General features: G+C 39.6%; 1 protein-coding gene across 5 annotated transcripts in view; it reads right to left on the bottom strand.

Moving 5' to 3' along the window:
- The window catches only part of UBE2V2 (ubiquitin conjugating enzyme E2 V2), a 69,354-nt gene extending 45,900 nt beyond the window's left edge, over positions 1-23,454 (bottom strand). For 3 of the 5 annotated variants that reach the window (XM_049853634.1, XM_049853637.1, XM_049853633.1), the window contains exon 1: positions 23,371-23,454. In XM_049853634.1, coding sequence (XP_049709591.1) covers positions 23,371-23,386 — 16 coding nt within the window. In that variant the 5' untranslated portion in view covers positions 23,387-23,454. Of the gene's footprint in view, positions 1-9,273; positions 10,783-23,370 lie in introns of those variants that run through there. The other 2 variants (XM_049853636.1, XM_049853635.1) reach the window with 2 other exon arrangements.
- Positions 23,455-25,337: the final 1,883 nt, after the last annotated feature.

The raw sequence follows: 25,337 nt of genomic DNA, 5'->3' as shown, positions 1-25,337 counted from the left end.
ACTATACCAAAATGAGCCTCCATGCTGAGAGAGCTGACCAAAAAATAATATTCATAAGCAAAACCCTGAATGTAAACAACCTAGAAAACATGCTTCCAGATTTTTCTCTGAAGGATGTCAGATTACTGGATTTTGTCTTTTAATTCCCATGATACCAAAAACAAAGGCATAAAGACTGCCAAATAAATATTACAAGAGTGAGTCTTGCCATGCTATGCTTATAAAGAATAAGGATTTTTCCATTTCAACTCACAAATTTTAACATTTAGAAAAAAAACATAAACAGGACCTTGAATAGTGATATATCTATCAACCTAGCCACAAACATATGAGAAATGACAGCAAAGCAAATTTAATGCCAGTTTGCAACTAGTCATCCAAATTAAGATCTGAAGTAACACTTTAAAAAATAATTAAAAAAAAAAAAAAAGTCTGAAAGGCAACCTTTAGCTTTGTAGAGCAAGCTATGGGCTCCAGTTTCAGCTCTGTAAACCTGGGCCTGTTTCTTAGCTCTAACTGAAAATCGAATGGCATCTGCTTTCAGAATTGGTGCGTGGGAGCTCTAAGCAGAAATAAGGAATAAGGTCCTTAACAGAGGGTCTGATAACTTCACACAAACTCAGAAAACATGAAATAAATCAAATTCTCACTACTACCTAAAATTCATCTCTGCTTCCCAAATAACCTACAGAACACCAGAGGGTTACCTAGTTTAAAAAGGCCTTATATAAAATGTGGTACATACTTGCAATGGAATACTACACAGCTATAAATAATAATGATTTCTCAAAATACAATGTGGATGAATCTGGAGGACAGCATGGTGAGTGAAATAAGTCAATCACAAAAGCACACATATGTATGATTGTACTTTTAAAATATGTATAATTGCACTTTTATAAGAAGACAAGAATAGGTATACATACAGAAATCAATGTTCATTGGTGGTTACCAGGGCTGGGATGGGGAGGAAGCGGGAACCACACCCTAGATAGTAGACACTTGTTATTTTTGGTGATGGGACAGGCAATAGCCAATATAAGGAAGTCTGCACAACTTTACCAAGGTAAATGAAGGCAAGAGGTATGCAACAATAAAGGACAATTACAGTAAATGTTATACATAATTCTGCAAAAACAGGAAGAGCAACCAAAAACATGAATGTGGTTACCTCAGTAGATATGTACGCATAAATATGTATAGGAAGTTATATGTGTGTGTATATGGGTACATGTATAGGTGTGTGCTGCACATGAAATATCCACACATGAAATAAAGCACATAGGCGGCAGCTGCAGATACTTCCTAGACATAAGCAAACACCTCATGGGACTGGTTTACTTGATTTGAAGGCTCAGAACCACAGTCTACTGGGACACCTCGGTTAATTGGCATAATACAGTTCATAAACTTTATGCTCTACATCCTAGTGTGGTGAGTAGCACCTGGGGTCTTAAAGCTTGTGAGCACCACTACTCAACCAGAGCAAAAGGGAAAGAAGGAAACCAAAGACTCAAAGAAGAAATTAGTCTACAAGACTAATAGCCTACACGAACCACAGCCTCATCTATCCTGAGACCAGAAGAACTAGATGGTGTCTGGCTACGTCTACCAACCATTCTGACCAGACACACAACAGACGCTCCCGGATAGAAGGGAAGAAGAATGTAGGAACAAACCTCAAATTCTTTAAAAAAAAGGCCAGGCTTACTGGACCGGTAGAGACTAGAGAAACCCCCAAGACTACTGCCCTGAGATACCCTTTAAACTTTGTACTGAAACCACACCCAAAGGTCCCCTTTCAGCTAAATAACAGACTGACTCATAAAATAAACAATATCACCTGTGAGTACTGTGTTCCTTTGAAAAATCATCTATGTAAAACCAAGTGCTCAACATTTATCCTAAAGCAAAGATGGGGGAAGGGGAGGTAGCAGGGAAGTTGGAGTAACAGAAACAGAACCACCAGAATGGAAGTAAGAATGTTAACACATTGTAAAAAATGTAACCAACGTCACTCAACAATATGTAGAGAAATTGTTAAACGGGAACCTAATTTACTGTGTAAACTTTCACCAAAAACACAATATCAAAAAAATTTTTAAAGGCCTTATATAATACCACCAGCCAATGGTAACCAGTCTGGGACATACAAAACTCAAAAAAATCCAGAAACAATTACTGTTAATATTTTGGTGTATTTTCAGATGATTTTCTATAGATAATAACATGGTTTATAAGTTTTTTCCAAAAATGAGATATTACTCATAATTTTGTAACTTCGTTTTTTCCTCACTTATGAAAATATTTTGGTCAAACATAAACCAAAAATCCACTGCTACTGAGTCAATTCCAACTCACAGTGACCCCCATGGGGTCTCCAAGGCTGTATCTTTTCAAAACTAGACTGTCACATCTTTCTCCTGCAGAGCAGCTGGTGACTCTGAGCTGCTAATATTCAGCCATTTTTTTAACCAACGAGAACAGCAACTTCGTAAGGTTCAAGTTAACAACATGGAGAGCGACTGGTGAGTCAGGGCTGAAACCTGGGTTTCAGAACCACACTCGTAGCCATATTCTCCATTACCTCCGCAGAGAACGTACTGAGTCCTTGATGGCACTCACTTCCCATCGCTTCCAGCTAAAGTGTCCTCAATTCACGTAAATTCAACAGGAATAGGGAACACACTTTAACAAACTGTGGGAGCAACTTGGAAACAATAAATCCTGTTCTGAACTCTTCAGAGAACTTTCCATAAGGTGATGAGCCCCACCTTAGGAATCTTTAAACAAATCCTAACTTTCATGCACAGGGTTCTGCCTAAAGCAAAATACTCCTATTCAGGGAAATAATGTAACCACCATTTTGTAATTTCAAAACACTTTCCAATACAGCCATCTGAATACAGGAAAAACCTTATGAGGTATGACAGGTAGATACAGCCACATTTTAGAAAGACTGAAGACATGAAGTAACTTGTTCAAAATCACAGCAAGCTAGTAGCTGAGTCAAAATTCAAATTTCCCAACACGGGGTAAAACATTCTTTCTGTTAATGTATACTGCCTCTCAAAATGCAGACAATTAAGGGGAAAAGAATTAGGGAAACTACCAGATGTGTATGATATCAATGGTGAAGTTTACTATGTAAACAAAAAGCTCTGTAAAGAGAAGGTTTTAAAATTTAAACACAAGAAATAAGGACTTAAACCTTCCAGTTTTGCAGTGTTTAAAATAACATAAAATCAATACAAACATTTTTAAAAAGCTATCTGTAATACCTTCCATTTTTTCTAAAATTTAAAACTCAAATATTTGTTTAGTTCTATCTTGGCATTCTTATCTTTCTTAATGGAACAAAAAGATTATGAAAACTGTACTATGTAGAGGAAAATGCACGTGGCAGCATGGTAGCTGGAGACCTATGTTTTATCATCCATTAAGTTTTACATCCATCTGCTCCTTCACTCAGTAAACCTCTAAGTGACTGCCAGTTACTATGCTAGGCACTTGGTACCAGTAGGACTTAGACCTTCGTTTGCCCTCAACAAGTTTATAATCAGGGAGAAGAGGATGCTTAAACAGACAGCACAACAGAATGTGAAAAATCCCATCCAAGCACACAGAAAGAAGGGACAATGAGAGCCTCCTAGAAGAAGAAACTATCCAGCAGGTGCACCCTAAAGAACAGAAATCTCCCAGGTGAAGAGTGGGTGAAAACATTTAAAACATCAATGGAGAAAACTGCAAAACCTAAGTGAAGAATATTAAAAACTGAATAAAATATTCAATGCCTAGACGAGAAGACTCATATTGCAAAGATATTATTTCTCTCCAAATTAATCTACATGTTCCTGCAATTTCAATCAAAATTCCAGTGACATTGTCTGTAGAACTTGACAAATGAGTCCTGGTACACACATACCTTGGAGCTACTGCAGGTTCGGTTCCACACCACCACAATAAAGCCAATATCACAATAAAGTGAGTCACATCAATTTTTAGGTTTCCCAGTGCATGTAAAAGTTATGTTTACACTATACTGTAGTGTATTAAGTGTGCAATAACATTATGTCTAAAAAGCAATGTATACACCTTAATTAAAAAATACCTTACTGATAAAAAATGCTAACCATCAGCTAAGCCTTCACCAAGTTGTAATCCTTTTGCTGGTGGAGGGTCTTGCCTCGATGCTGATGACTGATGACTACTCAGGGCGGTGGTTGCTGAAGGTTGGGGTGGCTGTGGTAACTTCTTAAAGTAAGGCAACAGTGAAGTATGCCCCATCGATTGACTCTTCCTTTCACAAAAGACTATTCTGTAGCATGCGATGGTGTTTGTAGCATTTTACCCACAGTAGAACTTCTTTCAAAAGTGGAGTCAATCCTCTCAAATCCTACCACTGCTTTATTAACCAAGCTTATGTAATATTCTAAATCCTTTGTTGTTATTTCAACAATGTTCACAGCATCTTCACCAGGAGCAGATTCCATCTAAGAAACCACTTTCTTTGCTCATTCACATCTTCAGGCTCCACTTCTAATTCTAGTTCTCTTGCTCTTTCCACCACATCTGCAGTTACATCCTCCACTGAAGTCTGGAACCTCTCAAAGTCATCTATGCGTGTTGGAATTACCTTCTTCCAAACTCTTATTAATGTTGATATTTTCAGTTCCTCCCATGAATCATGAATGTTCTTAATGACATCTAAAATGGTAAATCCTTTCCTAAAGGTTTTCAACTTACCTTGCCCAGATCCATCAGAGGAATCGCCATCCACGGCAGCTATTGCCTTACAAAACGTATTTCTTAATAAGACGTGGAAGTCGAAATGTCTCCTTGATCCACAGGTTGCTGAATGGATGTCGTGTCAGCAGGCATGAAAACAACATTAATCTCCTTGTACATCTCCATCAGAGCTCGGATGACCAGAGGCATCATCAATGAGCAGTAATATTTTGAAAAGAATCTTGTCTTCTGAGCAGCAGGTCTAAACAGTGGACTTAAAAATATTCAGTAAACCATGTTGTAAACAGACGTGATGTCATCCAGGCTTCTTGTTCCATTTATGTAACACAAGCAAGGTAGATTTACCATAATTCTTAAAGGTCCTAGGATTTTCAGAATGGCAAATGAACACTTGCTTCAACTTAAAGTCACTCGCTGCATTAGCCCCTAACAAGAGAGTCAGCATGTCCTTTGAAGCTTTGAAGCCAGGCACTGACTTCTCCTCTCTAGCTATTAAAGTCCTAGACGGCATCCTCTTCCTATCTAAGATTGTTGTTTCATCTATATTGAAAATCTGTCGTTTAGTGCAGCCATCTTCATCATCTTGGCTAGATCTTCCGGGTAACGTGCTGCAGTTTCTACATCTGCATTTACTGCCTCACCTTGCACTTTATGTTATGGAGATGGCTTCTTTCCTTAAACCTGATGAACCAAAAGTTCGCTAGCTTCAAACTTTTCTTCTGCAACTTCCTCACATCTCTCAGCCTTCACAGAATTCAAGAGAGTTAGGGCTTTGCCAGGGATTAGCCTTTGGCTTAAGGGAATGTTGTGGTTGGTTTGATCTTCTAACCAGGCAACTAAAACTTCCTCCATATCAGCAATAAGGCTGTTTCACTTTATCACCATCCTATGTTCACTGGATTAACACTTTAAATTTCCTTCAACAACTTTTCCTTTGCATGCAAAACTTAGCTAACTCTTTGGCTCAAAAGGCCTAGCTTTCGGCCTTCGACACATCTTCCTCACTAAGCTCAGTCATTTCTAGCTTTTGATTTAAAGTGAGACATACAACTCTTCCTTTCACTTGAACACTTAGAGGCCACTGCAGGGTTATGAATTGGCCTAATGTCAATACTGTCATGTCTCAGGGAATACAGAGGACCAAGTAGAGGGAGAGAGATGGGGGAATGGCCGGTGGGTGGAGCAGTCAGGACATAACACAACATTTATCGATTAAGTTTCCCCATCTTGTATGGGTGCAGTTCATGGCACCTTAAAACAGTTACAACAGTAACATCAAAGATCCCTGATCACAGGTCACCATACCAGATATAATGAAAAGGTTTGAAATATTCCGCGAATCATCAAAATGTGACACAGAGACATGATGAGATCCCATGCTTTTAGAAAAATAGCACCGACAAGCTTGCTCAACACAGGGTTGCTACTAACTTTCAATCTGCAAAAAACACAAAATTTTCAAGGTGCAATAAAGTAAAACAGAATAAAAAGAGGTATGGTTGTATTCTTTTGGAAAATCTAAGGGCCAAAAATCTGGAGAAAGATTCCAAAGAAAAAGAAAACAAAGGCGATACTTTTCCTATATATCATGACTTCCTTATGAGCCAAAGAAATTAAAACGTGAGGTTAGTGCTGAAATAGACAGGCTAACTAAAAAGAAAAGCCCCAAAACAGATACACACATATATGAAAACCTGATAAATAATAGAGGCAGAATTAAAAATCACTAGGAATGCAGATTAAAGGAGAATCAAAGAAACATAACACAATGCAATCTTGGATCATGTACCAGAAATAAACATACATACATACATACATACATTTGTTGACACGACTCATAGCGAACCTATGTACAACAGGATGAAACAATGGCAGGTCCTGCACCATCCCCACAATTGTTGTTATGCTTGAGCCCATTGCTGTAGCCACTGTGTCGATCTATCTTAAGGGTCTTCCCTTTTTTCGCTGACCTTCTACTCTACCAAATATAATGTCCTTCTCCAGCGAACAGTCCCTCCTGATAACATGTCCAAAGCACACACACACACACACACACACACACATACATACATATACACACAGAGCCCTGGTGGCGTAGTGGTTAAGAGCTCAGCTGCTAACCAAAAAGTCAGCAGTTCGAATCTACCAGCCAGCCTTGGAAACCCTATGGGGCAGTTCTACTCTGTCCTATAGGGTCACTATGAGTCAGAATCAACTTGATGGCAACGCATTTGGTTTGGTTTTATATACACACACACGTACACACAAACACACACGCACACGTATATATGTGGGGTTAGGTTTTGTTTCGTTTTGTTTTTGCTTTAAAAGGACAGTAGTGGGAAAATTAAGGAATCTGGGTAGTACAAGGGCGGTCTGCTATCAGCTGCTAACTTAAAGGCTGACAGTTCAAGTCCACCCAGCAGCTCTATAGACGAAAGGCATGGCGAACTGCTTCTATAAAGATTACAGTCAAGAAAGCCCAACAGAGCATGAGGTCACCATGAGTTGGGGGTCAACTCAACAGCAGCTAACAACAGTAAGTGGGATAATTGGCAGAATCTGAATAAGGCTTCTAAGTAACAGCTCTAAATCAACGTTAACTTCCTGATTTTGATAAATGTATTGTTGTAATTAAGAGAATGTCCTTGTTTTCAGTAAATACGCACTGGAGTATTTAGGGATGAAGGAGCATTATGTCTATAACTTACTCAGAAATGGTTAACAAAAGTGTGTGCAGTGTGTGTGTTGTGTGTGTGTGTAGGTAGGTAGGTAGAGAGGGAGACAAACAGAAAACAAGCACATTAAATATTAACATTTGAGGGATATATAAAGGTATATGAAATTTCTTTGTACTATTTATGTAACTTTTTTTTAAGCCTGAAATTATTTTGAAAGAAAAAAGATCAGCAGGAGAAAGATGTACTGTTCAGTTAACGGTGCTGGGACAACATTTTATCTATGTACAAAAAAACAAACCCATTGCTGTCGATTCTATTTTGACTTACAACCCCATAGGGTTCCCAAGGCTGTAATCTTTACAGAAATGTTAAAAAGCCAAGACGTCACTTTGAGAACTAAGGTGCACCTGACCCAGGCCATGGTATTTTCAACCGCCTCATATGCATGCAAAAGCTGGACAAGGAATAAGGAAGATCGAAGAAGAATTGATGCCTTTGAATTATGGTGTTGGCAAAGAATACTTAATATACCACAGGCTGCCAGAAGAACAAACAAATCTGTTTTGGAAGAAGTACTACCAGAATGTTCCTCAGAAGCAAGGATGCCAAGACTCCATCTCACGTACTCTGGGCATGTTATCAGGAGGGACCAGTCCCTGGAGAAGGACATCATGCTTGGTAACGTAGAAGAAGGTCAGCGAAAGAATGGAAGACCCTCAACAAGATGGAATGACACAGTGGCTGCAACAATGGGCTCAAGCACAGCAACAATGTGAGGATGGCACAGTACCAGGCAGCGTTTCATTCTGTTGTACACAGGGTCTCTATGAGTCCGACCTGACTCAACAGCACATAACAACAACAACAACAATCTTTACAGAAGCAGACTGTCATATCTTTCTCCTCAGAAGCAGTTCGAACTGCCAACCTTTTGGTAGCAACCAAGTGCTTAAACACTGCTGCACCAAGGCACCTTTGCAAAAATAAAATAAAAACAGGTTAATTCTAGTCATATTAAATGCCTAAATGTGAACAGCCAAACACAGACTTTAAGAAATATATTAAAATATAAAATCCTTATGACCTTGGGATATAAGAAAGGATTTATTAAAAAAATGCACAAACCAAGACTGATAAACTTAACTGAAATTTAAAGACTGCAATTCAGCCAATGACAAATTAAAAAACAACAGTCTGAAAAAAGTTTTGCAACATACAATGGACACAGTGTTAGTATACAAAAGATAGAAAAATAAGACAATAATTAACACCAAAGAAAACAAATCATAGCTGACCAAATATGTGAATAAAATACATAACCATAATAATGTAAACTAAATGCTGTCCTAACCTAAATTAAAACATGCCTATATTTGGTGGATAAGGAGTTGGCAAGTATACATGAGGGAAGTTAGGAGGAGAAAAGAAAGCTGACATGCAACTTCCATTATGGGAAGCAAAATTCTTATAATGACAAAAAAGTTAAGAATTAGCAATTATATGCATATTATTTACAGAAGATCTGTGAAAAGAATCAATAAAAAGAGTGCGTGTTTGTCTCTCATGAATGAAAAATGGCAGAAGGGGCAAACCAACCAAAAAAACCCAGTGCCAACCTGTCTTCCTAAACTCTCTGTAGCATAGCTCCCACCTCCAACCCCTCGTTGAGAATTCCTGCCGAACCACATTATTCCTAAAGCCCTTCCTAAATTTAGGATTCTTAAATTCCATGAAAACAAACTAATACATATTTATTTAAAAAAAAAAAAAAAACTATTATATGATACGCTACAGATATCTCAGTGAGATAGGCAGGCCAAGGGAGAATACAGCAATTACTTACCCCTCTCCAGTAAAGCAGCTAACACTGTTCACTTCAGAATTATGAAGGTCACTTCCCTTAAGATAAACTAGGAGTGGAGGAAAGTTAGATAAGTTACCGGTTTACCTTGGTTCCTCTCTAGTTTTAATTTTTAAGTAAAATCAGTAATTACTGCACACACTCCAAAAGATGTGACATCTGACAGAGATTGCTAAAATGAGTGTAACTGCTCTTCTGTAACTCTAGGAAGCTGAAGTTAGCATTCACAGTTAGAAAATCACATTAAACAAAATAAATAAATATTCCTCCAAATCACTGCTCATGAGGTAAATACTTCAGAAAATTAAAGACTTTTATTTGCTTTTGAGGAAATAACCACTGACATCAGTGCTGTTTAGTAAACCTTAACTGATAATTCAGGTCGCAGGTGACACTAACATAAGTAACAGTACACCAAGCAATATATTCCTTGTACTTTTTTACAACATCCCAGTCACTAGACTGAAAAACCCATGACAAAATCACCATACTTCCAAAGAAACTGGCAGATGCCTGATATCTGGCAATAACTTTTTTAATGCGAAACCACCTGACAAGGTGGACCTGAGACTACTGTCCCTCTGTCATATGGTAATCAGATAATCATAATCATAACACATACACTCTTGTCAACATGACGTTTTTAAAACAAAGCACCAGCTAGAAGATGGAGTACATGCCAAAAGCCAGACTTTGCATTTTAATAAAGCAGAAAAATAACTCCCAGTTCCACCCTCCTGAAGCTTCAGCTTGCTTATGCCACCACCGAAAAGTGTGGTCAAGGACCACAGGGAAACTGGCTTAATTCTACAGGACTCTAGATCTGAGTTACCATTTCAAAGTCCATAGGAGAATAAGGAGTCCAGGTTTTTCAGAGTTGTTGCCCAGTCTTCCCAGTCCCATGTATCTTGGGACCAAATTCTTCCTATCTGATAAACACAGTCTTGCTCAGAAGTACCCTACTTCGGTGAGTAGCTAAGCAAAACAATGGGGGGAGAGGGAGGAGTGGAGGATTAAATGTCCTGAAGGGCCACTTTAGGAGCCCTGGACACTTTTAAGACAGTCCATCAGGTTGTGAATCCTACTTTCATTACAGAGATGTTTCCATAAACCCATCACAACATTCCCAATAACCTCTCCTAAAATAGTACTGGTGGTGCAGTGGTTAAGAGTTAGAGCTGCTAAGCAAAAGGTTGGCAGTTCAAATCCACCAGTAGCTCCTTGGAAACCCTATGTGGCACTTCTACTCTGTCTTAAAGGGTCACTATGAGTCGGGATCAATTCGATGACAATGGGTTTGGTTTAGGTTTTCCCTAAAATAATCTAAGAGGGAAAAGTCACAGACCTATAGAACCATTAAGGACACATTATGTACACATTTAACTACAATACCAAATTTACACTCACAAAATAATATTATGTGAACATAGAGCCACTAAAATCAATTTTCCTAATTGTTTTACTATTCTTTTCAATACAACCTTTCACTCTTTAAGAAAGAAAATGGAGTTTTAATTACCTATAATGCCTTAGAACCAATCAAGTCTCTTGTCTTGCTCCGTAATAGCATTTATTTATGAAATAACATTACCGGGTTTCTACAAAATGAAAGCAATCAGTGTTTAGAGAACACAGTGTGGTACAGACACAGCATCAAAGAACCTGAAAACATAAAACCAGCTCTGGACTCAACAGCTAGCTAATAATTTTGTGGAAGTTATTTCCTATCTAGACTTCCACTGCTTACTTATAAAATGAACATGGCCTAGAGCCTAGATGATCCATAATGTACTTTTTAGTAGAAATACTATTTCGACAATATAGAGGCCTATATATGACCAGAACATCCTGGTGGCATAGTGGTTAAGAGCTATGGCTACTATGGTAGTTCGAATCCACCAGGCACTCCTTGGAAACCACATGGGGCAGTTCTACTCTGCCCTATACGATCTCGATGAGTCGGAATCAACTTGATGGCAACAGGTTTGGTTTTGTGGTTTATACAATACTATAAGGATTTCTCTCCTGCAGTTTGTAACTTCGCTGAGTTCTGGCTTACACTGAAAATTACACCTGCTCCTATGCAAGTCAGCGAAGACTTTGTAAACAAGAAGAACTATAAATCAATTTCAAATCTATAGTCAAGTCCCATCTTACATAATATCGCAAAGACTTGCTTACAAATAAGCCCACTCTTTGTAAAGTAAGTCAACTATTTTGGAAACATTAAATTTTATTCCATTTATTCTACTCTACATATGCCTCATAGTCACTTCTTAGAAGTTCTATGTCAAACAGCTCCCAGAATAATTACTAAGTGGATGTTTCCATAAACAGGCAGTCCTTGCTCTGCATGGATTTCAGTTATCACAGTTTAGCTTAATAACCAGTCCCACAACAACACAATTCAAATCTGTTACCTCTGTGCATTACCTCTGAATAATAGTATAAAGTACAAACTTCACTGCTAGCTCTTCATTCCACAAATCACTATTGGTAAATAACACATGTGTATCAAGATCAGTCAGTGACCAATCATGTCACTTCCTTCAAAATGTGTCATGATTAACCACTGAGTATTTGTTATTAGTTCATACAAACTGCAAAGTGTGTAGCTGTGTTGCCTCCTTGTCTACCAGTGATAAACCCATGTGACATTTTATAAAAATAGATACTTGAAAGAGGGAACTGGCCAGCAAAGAAGAAAAGTGCAGCAAGGGAACCAGGCCTTCGAACCGGTTCTCCCAGTTCAGTCATGGCTGAGGAAGTCACACTGGAACAGACGAAATTTTTAAAATCTGGGTTTTAAATGGGAAAAATAACAAATCGAAGCCCTGCCAGAAACTTAATCTCCGTTCCAGAAAACAAGGACAGTGTACGCTTTGCATAGCAACCAAATCTCTTGCCCCATCAGATTCTGAACAGAGTCAGGAACAACGGTGCCCCGCTCAAAGATGACAAGTGATGATGCCACTTTGAATATCTGTCGCTCTCCACAGTCCTGCGAATAATCCACTCTCACACATCCGGCTTCTGAGTCTCCCATTTCAGGGCTCTGATCTGTAATTTTGTGCATTCCAGTTATTGTTCCAGATCACCCAAATTGTAAAAATTTTGGTCTTTTCTGATTTTGCTTCATCAGCCATGACAGAACCGGTTTGAATCAGTTCAAAGCCCTGAAAGAAATGAAGTGTTAACACTGGAAGGAAAATTTGAATCAAATGTAAATGTAGTTATAGAAGACATAGCTGGTTGTAGCAACGATGACTGTGCTGACATTCAAGAGATTCTAGATTCACAGACAAACGAACTTAGTGAAGGTGAGTTTTTTTTTTTATATAAATGAACAAAGTGGCTGTGACAAAAAGGATGATAATGTCCCAGAGGAAGAGAAAAACTTCATAATAAAAGAACTCTCAGAGATATTTTATAACACGGAAAACACAAACGACAATGTTGGAAGCCGATCCAAACTTGGAATTTCACAATTCACCAAACCATAGAAAAGATGCTTGATCTATATCAAAAGTTGTACAAGAAAAAGGCAAGCATTGCTCAAACTACTACTCAACAGTGTTTTAAAAGGAAATAAAGCACTTTAATTCTCAATGTCTCTAACGTTTTAAATTAGAGTGTACTAAATTTTTTTTCATTTTCCTACACATTTTTAACAGTACAAGGGTTTTGACTTTTTACAAACATTTTTAAACGTCATGGAATAATCCTAATTGTTACCATTTATTATTAAGATCACCTTGCACAGTTTCAGCCTGGACTTTCATTTTTACTGCCCCATACCACTGTACAAAGCAAGGATTGCCTCTGTGGTGAGGCTGTATTATTTAATCACATTACCAAGAGCATACACACATCAAGAGCAGCCAATTCCTAAATGACCTACAAAAATCTACCAGGCCAGACATTAAATCTTAAGAGGGAAATAAACTGAAAGAGTACAGCTCTTCTTTCATTTAGTTCCCAATTCCATAATATTTATACATGCAGTCCTCCTCTACCACTACTCCCAAGTTCTGCCCATATCCAAGTACCTTCCTTTTAGAGATGGTTAAGACAACCTTTAGATCGTGTTGTCCAACCTTCTCACAGAACAGATGGGGAAAACAAGGTTTAGAGATTAATGACATGCCCCAAGTCACACAATAGTTTTTCTGTGGCAGCAGTAAAATTAATACACTGCTAATGCAGTTCTTGTTCAAATACACAATGTTGCCCACTTCTGAAGACAGCAATCAGTAGGTTTTATTTTCTGCCCATGTGGCTCATACAGACCTACTATTAATGAAGGAAAAATTCTGTAAAACATTTCTGAGTCTTTCATTATCTAAAAACATTTTACAAGCATCTGCATTTAAAGAGACTAGAGCCCCATTATAACTCTGGTATAACCCGATAACCAATTTTTAAAACACTTTGTTACAATGCAATGTGGCATCCTGATGAGATCCTGAGACAAAAAAAGGACATTAGTTAAAAACTAAGGAAACATGAATAAGGTTAATTTTAGTTAATAATAACATGTCAGTATCAGTTCATTAATTGTGACAAATGTACCACACTAATATAGAACATTAACAATAGGCGAAGCTGAATGTGGAGTCTATGGGAACACTCTGTACTGTCTTCACAGCTATTCTGTAAACCTAAAACTATTCTAAAATTTAGTATTTTTAAAATATTGAACATACTTTTTTAAATCTAAACATTAATTCTTATAGTGCTGACATGCAATGAAATTTTTGAATCATAGATATTAAGTAGTATTAATAAATTTCTACTCCCTAGAGTAGTGCTTCTTAAGCTATGTCCTGTAAAATCCTCCTGATCTCCTGAGTGACTTTGTTTCCTGGAGGGCAGGAACCAGCCCATGGGGTGTGGAACCACTGCAGCTCCACTGCATCTGTGGGGAGGATCGAAGACTCTGAAACAAGGATTCTGCTAGGAAGGGAAGTGTGAAAGCCACAGTCTAGCCTAAAAGAGAGTGAAATCCATGCTTTGAGCGATACTCCAAATTCACAGTTCAACGTAAGGGAAAGAGCACTGGACTGAGAGCAACAGACTGGATTCTAAACACATACTCTACTATTAAAAAGCAAAGATGTCACTTTGAGGACTAAGGTGCGCCTAACCCAAGCCATGGTATTTTCAATTGTCTCATGTGCATGCAAAAGCTGGACAATTAATAAGATCAAAGAATTGATACCTTTGAATTACGGTGTTGCTGAAGAACACTGAACATACCACGGACTGCCATAAGACAAAATCTATCCTGGAAGGAGTACAGCCAGAATGCTCCTTAGAAGGGAAGATAGCGAGACATCACCTCACATACTTTGGACATCCTATCAGGAGGGACCAGGCCCTGGAGAAGGGCATCATGCTTGGTAAGGTAGAAGGTCAGCAAAAAACAGGAAGATCCTAGACAAGATGAACTAACACAGGAGCTGCAACAATGGGCTCAAACAGCAACGACTATGTGGATGATGCATGACCAGGCAATGTTTCATTCTGTTGTACACAGGGTCGCTATGAGTCAGAACCAACTTGACAGCACCTAACAACAACTACTAACCAGTTATATACAATCTTACATTTGGGGAGGCCTCGGATGTCTCATCTGCAAAATAAGAGGATTAGATGGTATGACAAAGTACCTTCCATCTTAAGTCTCAGACTAATTAGAAATTTTTTCCCCACATTTTTATTCTGAATACTGCATGTTAAAATATGTTTTATGGCCATCTATACATATGACGCACTTCCAATCCAAATACCAATGTCATATTTTAAGGGGATAGAGAAACAAATCACTAATTTCATATGGAAGGGAAAGAACCCCCGGATAAGCAAAACATTACAGAAAAAGAAGAAGAAACTGGGAGGCCTCACTCTACCTGATTTCAGAACCTATTATACAGCCACAGTAGTCAAAACAGCCTGGTACTGGTACAACAACAGGCACATAGACCAATGGAACAGAATTGAGAACCCAGATATAAATCCATCCACGTATGAGCAGCTGATATTTGACAAAGGACCAGTGTCAGTCAATTGGGGAAATGATAGCCTTTTTAACAAATGGTGCTGGCATACCTGGATATCCGTTTGCAAAAGAATGAAACAGGACCCATACCTCACACCATGCACAAAAACTAACTCCAAGTGGATCAAAGACCTAAACATAAAGGCTAAAACGATAAAGATCATGGAAGAAAAAATAGGATCAACCCTAGGAGCCCTAATAAAGGGCATAAACAGAACACAAAACATTACCAAAAATGATGAAGAGAAACCAGATAACTGGGAGCTCCTAAAAATCAAACACCTATGCTCATCTAAAGACTTCACCAAAAGAGCAAAAAGACCACCTACAGACTGGGAAAGAATATTCAGCTATGACATCTCAGACCAGTGCCTGATCTCTAAAATCTACATGATTCTGTCAAAACTCAACCACAAAAAGACAATCCAATCAAGAAGTGGGCAAAGGAGATGAACACACATTTCACTAAAGAAGATATTCAGGCAGCTAACAGATACATGAGAAAATGTTCCTGATCATTAGCCATTAGAGAAATGCAAATTAAAACTACGATGAGATGCCATCTCACACCAACTAGACTGGCATTAATCCAAAAAACACAAAATAATAAATGTTGGAGAGGCGGCGGAGAGATTGGAACTCTCATACACTGCTGGTGGGATTGTAAAATGGTACAACCACTTTGGAAATCCATCTGGCATTATCTTAAACAGTTAGAAATAGAACTACCATACAACCCAGAAATCCCACTCCTCGGAATATACCCTAGAGATACAAGAGCCTTCACACAAACAGATATATGCACGCCCATGTTTATTGCAGCTCTGTTTACAATAGCAAAAAGCTGGAAGCAACCAAGGTGTCCGTCAACAGATGAATGGGTAAATAAATTGTGGTATATTCACACAATGGAATACTACGCATCGATAAAGAACAGTGACGAATCTCTGAAACATTTCATAACAGGGAGGAATCTGGAAGGCATTATGCTGAGCGAAATGAGTCAGTTGCAAAAGGACAAATATTGTATAAGACCACTATTATAAGATCTTGAGAAATAGAAAAAACGGAGAAGAACACATACTTTTGTGGTTACAAAAGGGGGAGGGAGGGAGGGAGGGAGAGGGCTTTTTATTGATCAATCTGTAGATAAGAACTGCTTTGGGTGAAGGGAAAGACAACACTCAATACAAGGAAGGTCAGCCTAATTGGACTGGACTAAAAGCAAAGAGGTTTCCGGGATAAAATGAAAGCTTCAAAGGTCAGCGGAGCAGGGGCTGGGGTCTGGGGAACTTGGTTTGAGGGGACTTCTAAGTCAATGGGCAAAATAATTCTATTATGAAAACATTCTGCATCCCACTTTGAATTGTGGCGCCTGGGGTCCTAAATGCCAACAAGCGGCCATCTAAGATACATCAATTGGTCTCAACCCACCTGGAGCAAAGGCAAAGGAAGAACACCAAGGCCACACGACAACTAAGAACCCAAGAGACAGAAAGGGCCACATGAACCAGAGACCTACATTATCCTGAGACCAGAAGAACTAGTTGGTGCCCGGCCACAATCGATGTCTGCCCTGTCAGGGAACACAACAGACAACTCCTGAGGGAGCAGGAGACCAATGGGATACAGACCCCAAATTCTCACGAAAAGAGCATACCTAATGGTATGATTGAGACTAGAGGAAGCCCAGAGACAATGCTCCCCAGAACGTCTGATGACAAAGGACAGGAACCATCCCCGAAGACAAATCATCAGGCATGAAAAGGACTGGTCAGTTGTGGGGAGAGAGATGCCGATGAAGAGAGAGCTAATTAAATCAGGTGGACACTGGAGAGTGTGTTGGCAACTCTTGACTGGAGGGGGGTTGGGAAGATAGAGAGAGAGGGAAGATGGCAAAATTGGCACGAAACGAGAGACTGTAAGGGCTGACTCAATAGGGGGAGAGCAAGTGGGAGAAGGGAGTAAGATGTATGTAAACCTACATGTGACAGACTGATTGGAATGGTAAATGTTCACTTGAAGCTTAATAAAAATTAATTTAAAAAAATATATATGTTTTATGTTGAGCCTGCTTATGTACAACCAAATGCTTCATATGATTTGGTTCCTTGGTTTGGAGGTTTAGGGTCATGGTTCCATGGGACATTCCAGCTAAATGACCTAATAACATGTTTACTGCTTCTGTTCCACCTCCTAGTTCGTTGCATACTGCCTGGAGTCTTAAAGCTTGGAAGCAGCCATCCAAGCCACAACAATTAGTCTCTATTCACCCAAAGCAAGAGAGGGAGGGGAGTCAGGAAGAGAAAAGAGAAAATGGAATGTGTTGCCTCCAAGAACAACTGCCTCCTTTGCCGTGAGACCAGAATAACTGGATGGTGCCCAGCTACCATTACTAAACATTTTGACCAAAGATTCTATAAAAGAATCCTGATCAAAGGGGAAAAATACAGAACAGACTTTTAAATTCTCATGGAATCTAGATTTCCTAGAGCCACAGAGGCTGGATGAACCCCTGAAACTATTACCCTATCTTTGAACCTTAAACCAAAAATATTCCCAAAGTCTTCTTAAAGCCAAACAATAGTTGAACTTAACTAGTAAAGAATTTTCACCTTAAACATTGTGCTCTTTTAAGGCCTATTTTTGTGGAATCAAATTGACAACAGCAACTGGAAAGATCATATAGGAATCTTAGGGGAGCAATGAGTTTATGTTCATGAGTGAGAACAACTTAGAAAAGGAGAGTGAGAGCAACTTGAAGAATGTAATCCATGTTACTGAATTGGACATGTAGAAACTGCTGGTGTGTGTTTTGCTATGTATATTCTTCAACAACACTAATTTTTTTTTTTTTTTATTAACTTTAGAAAGGAAAGAGTATATGCAGGGAGACCACGGAGGAAGATACTGCAATGGCCAAAGTATGAGACAACCAACAATGGCTCAGACCATGGTATAGTGACACTGGTACTAAGAGGAGGAGGGAATCCGTATACAAGCATTGGTGTTCAACAACTAGAAGAAGGGACTGGTCACTTAATCATGAATGGAATAAAAGCAGCAAGTTTTGGGTGGCAGGTTGAGAGGGGTCTTGTGGAATACTAGGATCTCTGTTTTGAAAATATTATCCTTGGGGTGACAAATATACATCCAACTGAGGAGTCAAGCAGGTTACTGAATATGTGAGACTGAAGTTCTAAGAAAAGTTCCTGGAAAAAGATGAAAACTTGGGAATTACTAGTACATATACGGTACTGGAAAGCTTCATAAGATCAACTGTAGAATGAGTAAAGAAAGAATAGATGATAGGTTCCTGGATTAAGCCTGAGAGAACTGTAACAGAAAGAGATCAGGAAAAGGAAGAGGAAGTAGCAAAGAAGACTGAGGAGTATTCCATGAAGTAGGAGGAAAGCCTGGAGAGGATGCTGTCTCAAAGCCAAGCTAAAAAGGAACAGATGCTCAACTTGTTTAAATGTTGCTGATAGATAAAATAATACAGAAACTGAGCATGCTTTTAATATATTTTTATAATCATTCTTCGAACCTGTCTTCCTAAACGCTCTGTAGCAACTGATTCATGAGTTTTCTTTTCCTCCCCATTGCTTTCTTCTTCTTGGCTCCCAGTCAACCAACCCTTTCTTACTCTTCTCTTCTGGATTCTCTTTAAATGGTGGTAGTATCCAATGTTTTTAGCCTTTTCTAGTCTAATTTACATTGTCTTTGTAGAAAAACTTTTTTTTTTGTAGAAAAATTAAATCATCAGCTGTCAAATCTCTGGATCAGACCTGTTGCCAAAATTACTAGACCCATATATCCAACATTCTACTGACCGTCTCTATCTGGATCAATCCCAGGCACTTTACACTGAACAAACCCCAGACCATACTTACTATCTTTCCGAACAGGAATTGGTCCCATTCCAGTCTTCCCTACTTGATAAATTGGTGAACCACTGATGATACAAGCTAGAAATGTGCCACATAGTCTATATTTCTAATTTTCCCATAATTACATCCCCAAAACTGAGCAAGTTTTTCATAAATTTTGCTAATTGGAAAAATATATCCCTCTGCTCCAGTTCTTTGTTGCTGACCTAATTTAAAAATTCATGATCTCTTTAGCAAAAACCAACAGTCTCCTTCCAAGGCTGTCTTACATCTTGTTTTATTTTCCTGTAATTTATCAATCAAGTGCTTCCCAAAGTATTCTTTCAACGTGCAAAATTGATCATGGCATTCCTCAGAGGACCTTAAACTTTGCATGCAAAATATATGTAGGAAGCATACTAATAGATGCTATAACAAAATCTATTAAGAATCATTCTGTATCCCACTTTGAAGAGTGGCGTCTGGGGTCTTAAACGCTAGCAAGCAGCCATCTAAGATGCATCAATTGGTCTCAACCCACCTGGATCAAAGGAGAATGAAGAATACCAAGGACACAAGGCGATTACAAGCCCAGAAGGCAGAAAGGGCCACATGAACCAGAGACTACATCATCCTGAGACCAGAAGAACTAGATGATGCCTGGCTACAACCGATGACTGCGACAGGGAACACAACAGAGAGCCCCTGAGGGAGCAGGAGAGCAGTGGGATGCAGACCCCAAATTCTCATAAGACCAGACTTAATGGTCCGACTGAGACTGGAAGGACCCCGGTGGTCATGGCCCCCAGACCTTCTGTTGGCCCAGGACAGGAACCATTCCTTAAGCCAACTCTTCAGACATGGACTGGACTGGACAATGGGTTGGATAAGGATGCTGGTGAGGAGTGAGCTTCTTGGATCAGGTGGACACTGGAGACTATGTTGGCATCTCCTGCCTGGAGGGGAGATGAGAGGGTGGAGGGGGTTAGAAGCTGGCGAAATGGACACGAAAAGAGAGAGTGGAGGGAGAGAGTGGGCTGTCTCATTAAGGGGAGAGTAATTTGGAGTGTGTAGCAAGGTGTATATGGGTTTTTGTGTGAGAGACTGACTTGATTTGTAAACTTTCACTTAAAGTGCAATAAAAATTATTTAAAAAAAAAAGAACAGATGCTAGACATCACCTTCAAAGATTCTGTTTCGTGAAATCTGGCCTTATTAAATATTACATGCAGGAAATATGATAAAATTAAAAAGACACAACAGCTATACATAAATGAGCAAAGAAGAATTGATGTCTTTGAAGTATGGTGTTAGTGAAGAATATGGGCTGCCAAAAGAATGAACAAATCTGTCCTGGAAGAAGTACAGCCAGAATTCTTAGAAACAAGGGTGACAAGACTTTGTCTCACATACTCTGGACATGTTATCAGGAGGGCCCTGTCCCTAGAGAAGGACATCATGCTTGGTAAAGCAGAGGGTCAGTGAAAAAGAGGACGACTCTCAACAAGGTGGACTGTCGGACTGGCTGCAACAATGGGCTCAAGCAGAGCAACAACTGTGAGGATGGTACAGGCACAGGCAGTGTTTCATCTGTTGTACACGGGGTCGCTATGAGTTAGAAACAACATCTACCCTGAGATCAGAAGAACGAGATGGTGCCTGGCTACTATTAACAACCATTCTGAACAGGGCCACCACAGATGGATCCTGATAGAGGGGGAGAAAAATGTGGAAGAGAACTCAAATTCTTAAAAAGTCAAGACTTACTGGATTGGTTGAGACTAATGGACTCACTGAGACTCTCACCCTGAGATACTCCATAAACTTTGAGCCGAAACAACCCCAAGGTCACCTTTTAGCTAAATAATAGATTGACTTGTAAAATAACAAATATTACTAATGAGTATTGCACACCTTTAAAAAAATCATCTTTATAAGACCAAATGGTCAACAATTACTTTAAAGCAAAGATGAAAAGGTAATGGAGCAGGGAAACCAGATTACTGGAAAGGAAACATCCAGAACGGAATTAATGTAGACACGTTGTGAAAAAATGTAACTAATGTCACTGAACGATTTGTACAGTAATTGCTAAACAGGAACTTAATTTGCTGTGCAACTTTCACCAAAAAAATATTGTTTTAAAATATACGTATAATGTTTTAACAAATATCAAAATGTCAGGTTTTTATTGGGTTTTTTGTTGTTGCTGCTTGTTTTTTGCTTTTCTTATAACTATTTTTATCAAGATAGTCTGGCTTAAATAAAAAAACACATGCATACTATATCCATCCAGCTCATGTAATTTTAAATTTCAAGTTATAATACACTTATTTCACAAATACATAGGTACTATTTCCCTCCCATGCTATCAAAAAGTAAGCAATGTCAAAGTATAGCTAATGGAAAGTATATTTCAAAAACAATCAGTTTCAAAACACAGTACAAAACTGCTTCTGCTTCTCCCTCTCAGTTTGACAGTTCTTCAAGGATCTAAAACACAGAAAAGGGGCAAATGGGACAATAAGAAATTAACCAGGACAAGGTAACAGCAACACATTCAAATGGAACTTCAGTGGTTTAAGAAAACTCAATTAACCGCCAAAAATAGATTCTCTTCTTAATTATGTCAAGGTTTCAAATTTTGTAAGCCTATGAACAGTAAAACCATAAAAAAAAGAATGTTGAGATACAAACTAGAAAACACAGGCTTCCAATACACTATAAATACACTAATATCTACCAGCAACTCTTTTATAATTTATACTCAACTTCCAAAAACGACTAGAAGTGGTTAACAAAAAGTATTTCCCATTGACATAACCTAATCTTTAGTCTTTTCAAAATACTGTAACACTCTCATATCCACAGTGTTAAAAAAAAAATCCTGAATATACAATCCAATCCACAAAATGAAAACTATCAATCATATTAAAATGCATTTTATTACAAGATGTTCAAGAGCCTGTAGGTACTAAGCGCAACTCTTAAATGTACAGTCCCATTAAAAAACACACTTATGATACCCTAATAGTTTGATTCAACAGCAAGTACAATAATTAAAGTTATAACACTAAAATGTCATTTTCTTAATATTCCTTACTAGCTCCCTCCAACCCCAAATATACTGAAATATTTCCCCAGTGCTAGAATTGCTGAAGATCTTATCATTTACAACACCTGTAGGTATAAACTTCATTGTGAGATTTAAAAGACGTCATCTTTTTTTAAGATGTATGCATAATGTTTCCTGGGGCATTATCTTAAGAGTAGCACTCGTAACATACATTTGAAGCCTTTCATTTTACTACATATTCCAAAATTTGTTTTATTATGCAATGATGGCACGAAATATCAAATCACACTTCTATAACTTAACGTTTCAATAAAGATTAAAATGATGACAAATGACACAACATTTTTTAACTTATTTTCTAAATGCTCAAATTTCTAAAACCTCAGTTAACACTTAATTTCAAACTCTGTCCTCATAGGAAACCAAATATTGTTTCGGTACGGGCGAGTTGACCAGCTTATCTAAGAAACCACTTGTTAGCTTTCATCTTCCTTTGTACTTTTATTTTGTATGCACTGCAGTTTTTCACTTAAATTTTAAGCATAACACGTATTCACTGAGGTAAAAACGATCATCTTTCCCTTATGCTCAAGTCCAACAATCATAGCAATCCCACCCCTACCTGTGTCGGTCCGACTACAGAACTAGACCCCCCACTCAATCAAGAACGCCCCCTGACCGACCCACCTCCGTACCCCAGGTCGCCACCTGCCCACCTCAGGCCTCCTCTCCTTCCCCCCGCACCTCCCTCCGTCCAAAAGTCAGACCCGCCGCCACGAGGCCCGACACCCGCGCCCAGCGGTCCCTGGGTGTCTGCCCGCGCCCTAGCCCCCCCGGGCGCGCTGCCGACGCGCGAACAAGACCCGCCGCCGCCTCCTGCCGGCAGCCCGGGCCCTCCGCTCGGGCGGCTGTTCCGTCCCGCCCTGACCCTGCAGCCCTGGGCTTTGCTCTGCTGAGAGCCGTGTCCGAGCGCGCACACTCCGCTTTCTCCCACACCGTCAGCGCCTGGCCCCCAGCAGCAGGCGGGGCGGGCAGAGTCGGGTCGGACAGGAAAAGCTGGCCTAGGAACCGACCTGTGGAGACCGCCATCTTCTCCTGCAGCCTGACGCAGCCGCCCCGCACGCACGTCGACGTCACGGCGCGTCACTTCCGCAGTGCACCGTCCTCCCCTCTCGGGCGCCTGGCCCAGCGCCTTCTGGCCCTGGACCTGCGCTTGTGAGGTTACTCCCGCACAGGGCGACCTCGGCGAAAGACCGGGAACGGCCGGGAGTAGGAGGGCTCGGGCCCGGAGGGCTGGGCCTGGGGTACCGGTGGGGGGGGCGGGGACGGGTCGGGGACCGAGATTGAAAGGGCCCGGTCAAGGAACGCTGGGGGCGGGAGGATCGCAGCGCGGGGGGGCCGAAAGTGGAAGGGTCCGGGCCGGGAGGGACTGGAGGAACCGGGGAAGCGGGGAGTGCTGTGCCAGGGAACCCTTCCGGGCCGGAAGGGACGGGGGTGCCCAGGAAGGGGGGGTTTGAGGGTTAGGGCTGCAGGGAGAGCCTAAGGTGGGAGGACCTGGGCTGGGCGGGGGGTGGACCCGAGGGAGAATGAGGACCTGGGAAGGCCAGGAGAGGGAGAGAGAGGAGATTCTCTTCTGGCCTCTACAGTTATTTTACTCTAAAACGTTAAAGAAAAAGTGCAGTAAGAAAGTTGGGAGGTTAAGTTGATATTAAAAGAGAAGATAGAAACATTTAAAAAGCTCTTTTAAAAAGTATAAAATTTTCTAATTAAAACATTTAAAAATGTCATTTAAAAAACAAAAATTTTACATTCTCAGTTTTCACTCTGGCAGCACAGAAGTATTGTTACATATATCAAGTACCATGTAAGTATTATGGGTGTTGATAGCCTTTTCACAAAAAAAAAAAACTATAAATTTTTATTTGTTATTATTGCTGTGTGAAACTAAACTTCTCAAAGAACTGAAATGAGCAAGAGCTGGGATACACATGCAGTTCTGTCTCCAAAGTCAGTGTACTTTTCCACTCGGGTGTGAGCTGCTTTTGCTTCCCAGTTCCAGCTTTGCCACCTAATTTGAAGTGACACTATATAGAATTCTTTCCATATTTGTTTCACTCTCTGGGTAGGCAGTCTCTAAGAATGGCCCCAGTGATCACCTATTTATTTATGCCCTTGTTTTGTGTAATCCCCTGCCCTTGAATTAGCTTCTAATGAATAGAATAAGGCAGAAGTTCTAGGATATCACTTCTGATGTGTTCTTAAAAGACTGCTTCCCTTCTTTGGTACTCTGTTTTGCTCTCTCTGAGGAAAACTAGGTGTCATGTGGTGGGTGGACTGTCCTTTTTAAGAGGCATACATGGCAAGGAACTGAGGGCAGTCTCAGTTCAACACCCCAGGAGGAACTGAATCCTAACAATGCCAACAGGAATGACATTGAAATAGATCTGCCCCAGCCAAGCCTTAGATGAGACTACAACCCTTAAGTGCCACTTTCTGAGAGACCCTGAGGCAGAGAGGCCTAGCTAAGATGCACCCAGATTCCTGCTTGCTATTATGTAGGAACATGATTATGCATACACATTTGAGGTTTTCACAAATTCTGCACATTTCACAAAACTCCAACATGTTTACACCTGGCTCTTGGTCATTTTGATCTTGGTGAGCCTCTATTGATGTATTTACCGTTTTACTATGGCAGACTGATGGATAATGGTAAGTTTAAGTATTATATCACACCCCCCCAAAAAAATAAAAGTAACCACTAGTAAAACATTGACCATATTCAGTTCTTTACAAATTATTAATGTTTTCTCAGGAGATGTCTTAATGACAAAATATATAAATATTTTTTCCAAATTTTGTAAACTAGACTTGCAAAGCCAGTAGTCCTACTGCAGTTTCTCTGAAGAACAAATTAAAATGTGTATTTTGTATAACTTGAAAAATAAAGTACTTAATTTATACTTTTTCTCAAAGGTATGTGAAGCAAAAAGCAACAAGCCTCAATGACAACCAGGAAAAAGTAGGGGTGAAAATTTAC

The sequence above is a fragment of the Elephas maximus genome, chromosome 15 (genome assembly GCF_024166365.1).
Source record: "Elephas maximus indicus isolate mEleMax1 chromosome 15, mEleMax1 primary haplotype, whole genome shotgun sequence".
NCBI lineage: Eukaryota > Metazoa > Chordata > Mammalia > Proboscidea > Elephantidae > Elephas > Elephas maximus.
This window is presented reverse-complemented; position numbering and strand designations above follow the sequence as displayed.